Below are 7,219 nucleotides of genomic sequence, written 5' to 3' on the forward strand. Positions count from 1 at the left end.
TCAAGACGCCATTAATGGGGCAAATCTATTTTAGAGGAAGAAAAGAGGAGTAAGGAGGAAGAAGGGGACCCCTGCGCGGACTTGTCTTTCAAAGAAAAGGAAGAAAGTGATCGTGTGAGGTGCATGAGGGCGCTGGGGATAGTAGCGGAGCGTGCGCGAGGATGCAAGGAGGGGGAGGGACCGACGACAGGAACCCGTGATCGGCTTGATCAGGTGAAGCGACAAGACGTGGGGCATGTGGTTTCATTTTTGCGTGTCCACGCGGCGTGGTTTCTTTCCGTATATGGGAGGGCACTCGGTGCCAGCTAGTCGGGTCCATATAAATTCGTGTACAGACAACTGGGCCCGCATCCCAGCCCCACCTGCCATTTTCCTCCGTTCGTTCATCTCCTTCGCCTCGCCACCGTCCCTCCTCCTCTCTTCCCTCCCTCATCCCTCATCTCGTGTCGGCTCGAAAGTCGAAACCCTAGACCAACCACCCTCCCCTAGTACGTAGGAACAGGGACAGAGATGTATGCAGACCAGATCTCCACCGGCCGCAAGCGCTCCATCCATGACCGCCTTGACGCCGACCTCCCCTCCGACCGCGGCGGCGCGGACGCCGCCGGCCGGGCTCGTAACGCGCTGTCCAAGAGGTCAGCTTAAGTTCCGCTCCCACCTGCTCCTTCCATATCGTTGCCACGGCTCCCTCTGTAACCTTAGCTTGGGGCTTCTCGCTCTGTGCGCTCCTATGTGCTTAGGGATGGTGGAAATTAGGGCCTTGTTTTAGGTTGCTCGTGCTGAGGGCGGCGCCCCTAGATTCCATGCCTTCATTCATGTTAGAATTGAGGTTCTGGAGAGTAAGGACGAGCTTTGAGCCGCGTGATGTGTGTTGTTTGTCTGAGCGATGGAAATTGTGGTGTCAGATTCAATGATTCTGCATGACAAATATCATGAATTGGTCTGTTGGACGCCACGTCATTATGCAGCATAACATGGGAATTGCAGCGTAGGTTTCTGGATAATCCTTTTTTTTGGTCAAGCGCTTGCTTTACTGTTTTACCTGAGGATTTGTGATTTCATATGTTGAGTATCATGGTATGGACTATGGAATGAGCTCGGATAATACTAGTTGATAGCGCTTGTGGGAGCTAGAAGCTAGCGATGTAACCTTGGACACGGTGTTTTACTCAATCGAGCAGTAACTTATGTAACTGAGGTATGAACTGTTGCAGAATCAATCACTAATGCATTGCTATTGATTTTTTAATAGATAGTTTGTTATTTCTAAAGAAAATAGTCCTGCTTTCTAGTCTGAAAGTATCGAGGGTGGATATGTTGGTTCACTTCTATCCTCATGTATAAACTTATACTTTGTAAAGCTTGCTGACACGAGCCTTGATGTATTTAAGCCTGCTTGTAAAAGAAAGATCAATGTTCTTTGCTAGTACGCATGGTTTAAGTTATTAAGGGGTCTATAGTTCTTGCGAGCATTGTACTGTCATGTTTCCCCACTTCACTAGACTAGCTAATTTCACGCGTATTGATTTCTTGACGTATGCTATCTGTAGGCAACGACAAACTGATGATAAATGGAAGCATGATCTTTACCGGGATGATGAATCAGCTTCAAGTAATCTATTTGTTGATGTATCTTAAATGAAGTAAGGCAACCTACCTTTTATTTTGGCCCCATTTAACTCTTATCTGTCTGCACTTAAGGATCAGTTGATCCACGGGATTTGCGATTCAAGCTTCAGAAGAAAAGCTCTCAGCAAGGGTTTGCTGGCCAAAAGGGTTCCGGGGTACGTGATCTACGTGAGATGTTATCTGGAACAATGCACGCACAACCATCAAATGTTGACCCTCAAAAGAGGAAACCGGTGTCAGAGGTTGTGAAAGTCACAAGGCGTGAAATTGTTGATGAAAGGCCTGTACGCCTAAGTAAGAAAGTATCAAAACCATCAACATCCAAGAAGACTTCTCAGCCAAAGGTATGAATTCTGTTGGTGATACACAGTTTCCCAGTTTCTTGCTTTCCACATGTACCAGAACGCTAGACTTTATTTAGTGGTTGATGAATAGCTTGAAAGATCAATTGCTGGAACTGATCTTTCTAAATGATGCCCAGCATGAAATTTGTAGTAACTCTTTTGGATAATGCTGTGACACTATGTTTGCTTAGCTTGCTATGTTTTTCTATTCCATACAGAGTATCTATTAACACTTGATCCCGGTGGTATATTTGTCTACATTACATAGGTTTGAGCCTTTATTTATTGAGTTTATGTGTATGTTTTATTTTAATCTCTCTCATTAGCATTTCATTTGCAAAGAACAGCCCTCTTCCTACAAAGATTACTAGGATAACATGTGCGTTTTCAGCATTTCCCTTGGATCACTTATGCCGACCTTGATAGAATTTTGAGAAATCCCATTAGCCACTGTCATGTAAGCATAGGTACTTCTATAGCTGGACCCCGTGGAAGTTTGGTACCTCCTGGTAGTAGGATTTACTATAGGCGAATGTGTACCTGAACTTGTGTGTATATATAGTCTGGTTTCCATAATACAAGCTTTTAATGAAGGGATAATGGTGCTTTACACTTTGTTATACTTCCAAGAAAGCAACAATCACATTAGCTCTATCATCTGTCAAGTGGTCATGCTACATTTCAGTATGAAGAACTCGTGATGAGGGTCTGCTGAATTGTTCTGTTCAAAACCTCTGCCCTAGTTAACCAACAATGGGTTGCTGAATGTTGGATGTTGCCTTGGTAGTAGGTACCTTTCAGCACAGGTTTATCTCCTCTAGTTGTCCCTTGGCGACATTTATTGAAATTACTCATCTTTGGCTTGGGAGTGTGTAGAATTAACTATTACCATGTCTCTAGTTTGCGCTTGGGAGTGTGTAGAATTAACTATTACCACGTCTCTAGTTTGCTTCAATTCTGGTGTTGTTGTATGTAGGTTAAGGCAGAGAGTCCAATGTGGAACACCTTATATAAAACTTTAAATGTGCATGATGTAGCTCGCTAGTAAGCTTGCTTATTTTGGGGAATGTGTGATATACCATTTTTAGAAATATACTTTCTGGCTTGTTTTGCTTTCTGATCTAACATCTTTTCTTTTGGGAATGCTTGTAGGCTGAAAGTCCACTCGACAGTTTTCTGAAATCACTTGGACTTGAGAAGTATTCTATTACCTTCCAGGCGGAGGAGGTTTGACTATTTACCTAAATCATTACATTGTTTTTTCGTCTGTTTAGTTGACAATTGTTGTTTTGCAGGTTGACATGGCGGCCCTACGTCACATGACTGAAAGTGATCTCAAGGCGTTGGGCATCCCGATGGTAAGAGCACCACATCATGCCGGATCTTTAATTTTGCAAAAATAGGCATTTCTTGGCTTCTCACATCCTTCATCTAAGGAGTAATTTCAGTATGGTTTGGCTATATTTTGCATAAACTGTAGACTCAACTGTTAAACAAGGTGTTATGACCGGCATAGGGGCTTAGCCCAGTGGGTTATGGCCCAAGTATCTTAATTAGGGGCTTAGCCCAATTATCTTATTGTATTAGGATCATTTGCTTAGGAGTCAAGTAACTTATTGTATTAGGATCATTTGCTTAGGAGTCAAGTAAACCTCTCTATATAAGGAGAGGAGATGTATCAATCTAATCAAGCAAGAAGCAATCAATATTTGCTCGGCTTCCCTTAGGGAGCCGGGAGACCTAAACCCTAGCCGCCTCCTGCTTTCGCCGCCGCTGCTCCCGTCGCAAGGACGGCGCCACGCCGCCGGCCGCCGCGCACCAGCCCTCGCCCTTTCCCCTCCCTCCCCTACAACCTACGCCCCAGGCCTGGTAGGGTACAAGCTCCTACCACAAGGACACATAAGTACGTAGTTAGAATGCATCATTTTTCTGAGGAACTGGACTGAACCTGCTTTACAGAACTACTGCCTGCACTTACATTTTTTGTCCGGGGATATGGCACGTATGTTAATGCCAAATTGAATGTAAAGTAACTCTTTTGTAAGTCTGCATTCTTATTTGTGCGTGCGTATACTTTGCCTCTAGTCGCAAAGGTCAAGCTTAAGGTGCATGTTCTTTCAGGGTCCTAGGAAGAAGATTACCCTTGCCTTGGAATCCAGAGCGTAGGGCAATGTCCCTGGAGTACAATGTAGAAAAGCAGGGAGATGTGGTAGGTTTTTGCTCATCTGCAAATTTGGCATATCTTGGAAAGCAGTGGTACAGGTACAACAATGCGGTGTCTCTTGTAATGGCATGTTGCTGTAAGATTATTAGACTGCTGTTGTTTATCTGGTCTGCATGCTTTCCTGGCCAGACCAGCTGATTTAACTGATGAGGTATCCGTGCTGTTGAAGCTGCGGTGATGTTCTTGCTGTATACTATTATTATGCCTTTTTTTTCATTGGAAACTGGCATTATTAGAGTAATAGAGTTGAGATTCTTCAGTTAGTATTTCAGTGTTGCGTTGCTCAGTGTAAAGGTTTTAAGTTTCATCTGTTTTCATGCTCAGCCCTTGTTCGGAATGTTTTTCTTTTGAGCTGACATGTTAGGAATCTATTTACAAGAGAGGTTGATCATAGAGAAAGAAACAAGGTGTTGAAATTAATTAATCTCAAAAAATTAAGCAGCCTCAGCTCACACTGTCTTGTGTTATGGTGATCTAAGGGATGCAAGCTGGCAGAGTCCACATGTGTGTGAACCAAAAGTTAAACCAACGTGATTATTAAAGTAATGAAGATTAGTGTAATTTTGCTTTGTGGGTGGCAGTGGATATGCCGTCTGCTTCATACCGGAAGTGTCTCTGCGTTGCCCTGCCAATCTGCCGCAAAGATAGGCAGATGGGAGCTCCTGGATGATTGTTCGTTCAATCTTATTTTTAGGGAATGCCATCATGGCTGCTTTATTGAATTGGTAATAGTTACATCATTTGCAATGGCATTCACCGGAAAATTTGGGGGTTCATTGACCCACTTAGAAGAAGAATTTCTATCATAAGCAAATTTTGCTAACGAGTGGGATGCCTCATTAGTTTAACGAACACAATGCATAAATTCTATAGATCCTACCATACCAGTCAGGATAAAAACAGTGTGTAGATGCATCACTAATGTAAGGTATATAGGGGAACATGACGCTCCAGAAATACTCCATGATCATCTCTTACAATTGCTCCAGTGGCGCCTCTGTTCTCAGTATGGAACGATACATCCACGTTCACTTTAACTGAACCACCTGTTGGTTTCTTTCATGTTAACCCAGCTCGTTTTATTCCTCCCGAATTGAAAGTTTTTGCCATATTGCATGTATAGCTAAAGAGCTTCTATTACTTGGGGGACCCTGATTCTGGTGAGTCTGCTGTCTCCTTAGCCACCACATGTTACATCAATGCCCTCCTTAAGACCAACAGAAGGTAAATTAGGCATATTTCTGTCAGGCAAACATAGCAAGTGCTCTAATACTGCTGAACCCGATCCGTCAACCAACACCGCCTGTGAGATCAGCTCCGAAAGTCTGAGTAATCGCCACAACTCCACAGCACGGCTGCACTGAAATAGCAGGTGATTGACATCCTCAACTCCTTGCGCACAGATTGGGCATTGGCCAATACTTCCAACATGTCTATTAGCAAGTATAGACTTAAGTTGTAGGATCTCATGTAGCGTCCGCTAGCAAATTTTTTTGACCTTGCCCGGAATTTGCATTTTCCATAGAATCGATCATATTGGGTCCTCTGAGGATGGCCCAGACCGCGATATTCCAGTATGATGAAAGTGATGTTTCCACTCCAAGTGGTATGTCGTTTTAACAGAGAAGTGTCCTGATTGTGTACCATGCCAGGCTTCAAAGTCATCAAAGGAGCTATAGCTTAATGGAATTTGGAGAATACAGTTAACATCTATTGGGCTAAAAATATCACGGAGAAGTTCTTCGTCCCAACTTTTAGTAGTAGGGTCTATAAGCTCATTCACCTTTGTAATCAAGACACCTGCTCTAGGGGTTACGACTTTCCTTGACGGGATCGAGAGAATCCAGTGGTCATCCCAGATATTCACTTTCTCTTCGTTCCAGTTCTCCAAATATGTCCTTGTTTAAATGTTTTATTAATGCCGGCATATATGCTCTGCCAAGTGAACAAATATGTCTTTGTTTAAATGTTTTATTAATGCCGGCATATATGCTCTGCCAAGTGAACAAGGCGCCCTTTTTCAGTCCGACATATAATAAGTTTTCGGAGGGGTAGTATCAAGGTAGTCAGAGTCGGGACTCGGAGTCGGATCAATTTTCCTCGGACAGAATCGAGTCGTAAGATCGAGTCGTGGAATCGAGGATTCTACTAGATTTACTCAAATAAGATATTTTGTATGCACACAAGAAATTTATATGGGTTCTATAGAGTTTTGACACTAAATATGGAGCAAAGAACATACACATCAATGCTAGTTGTATTCCACTTCTTTTTATGGCTAACCTACCTTGTAGCTCGCATATATGGAACATATATGAGAGGGAAATATATAGAACATTTAAACCTGCAATGCATGAAATTTACTAATGTTCTTTTTAGAGTGCGCAAATAGTCGATCACTTGTCTATCTGACCTACAATGCTAAACCTTGAAGGGTCTTGCTCTCCTTCTGCGATCAATCTTGAAGCATCCTCCTTTTCACGCTAATTCCATATGTTGACAAGCCTGATCCTCAATTTCGATCTAGGGTTTCTAAGAGCTGGATCAAAGCTGTCCGCGGCTGAGCATTTGGACTTAGGAGGGGAATAAAGGTCCATGATGTATATGAAAAGGGGTTTGGATGATGGCATACTATTTTGCTACAACTAAGCAAACGGTTTAGATAAGTTAGTAGAATCGGATGTAGTCCATAGCATAGTCGAGATTGTACAGTTTTGTACAAGATTCTATGATTTGGATCGTGACTCAATATGGATTCTACCTGATTCGGATTCACAGTGGGATTTGGATCGACATGCTTCCGTAGGGTCATGAAGTCGTAGGATTCTAGCAGTCAAATCGGGATTCTGACTACGTTGGGTAGTATTTTGCATTAAGAACTCTGGCGCATAAGGACTCTTGATCATCAAGTAGGCGCCACCATTGCTTTGCAAACATTGCTAAGTCGAAAGAGTGGATGCCTCGAAAGCCCATCCCTCCATCTTTTTGGGATACGTAATTTCCACCAATGCATTCACTTTGA

The 7,219-nt window shown here is 43.0% G+C and overlaps 1 protein-coding gene across 1 annotated transcript; it reads left to right on the forward strand.

The window, feature by feature from the left end:
* Positions 1-336: 336 nt before the first annotated feature.
* On the forward strand, positions 337-4,463 carry LOC125537738 (uncharacterized). The gene is made up of 6 exons (XM_048701056.2): positions 337-635; positions 1,551-1,612; positions 1,702-1,973; positions 3,126-3,200; positions 3,269-3,331; positions 4,095-4,463. The coding sequence occupies exons 1-6, from the start codon at positions 511-513 to the stop codon at positions 4,137-4,139; spliced, it is 642 nt and encodes a 213-aa protein (XP_048557013.1). The 5' UTR covers positions 337-510; the 3' UTR covers positions 4,140-4,463.
* The last annotated feature ends 2,756 nt before the right edge of the window (positions 4,464-7,219 follow it).

Source organism: Triticum urartu, chromosome 2A (genome assembly GCF_056163025.1).
Source record: "Triticum urartu cultivar PI428250 chromosome 2A, HENAU_Tu73, whole genome shotgun sequence".
Lineage (NCBI taxonomy): Eukaryota > Viridiplantae > Streptophyta > Magnoliopsida > Poales > Poaceae > Triticum > Triticum urartu.

What these genes read in the sequence shown, in the direction of transcription:
- LOC125537738 (XM_048701056.2), top strand. Translation starts at nt 511, where the DNA reads ATGTATGCAGACCAGATCTCCACCGGCCGCAAGCGCTCCATCCATGAC. An exon ending in GGATGATGAATCAGCTTCAA is followed by an intron (nt 1,613 to 1,701) that starts GTAATCTATTTG and finishes TCTGCACTTAAG; the next exon opens with GATCAGTTGATCCACGGGAT. An exon ending in AGAAGACTTCTCAGCCAAAG is followed by an intron (nt 1,974 to 3,125) that starts GTATGAATTCTG and finishes GAATGCTTGTAG; the next exon opens with GCTGAAAGTCCACTCGACAG.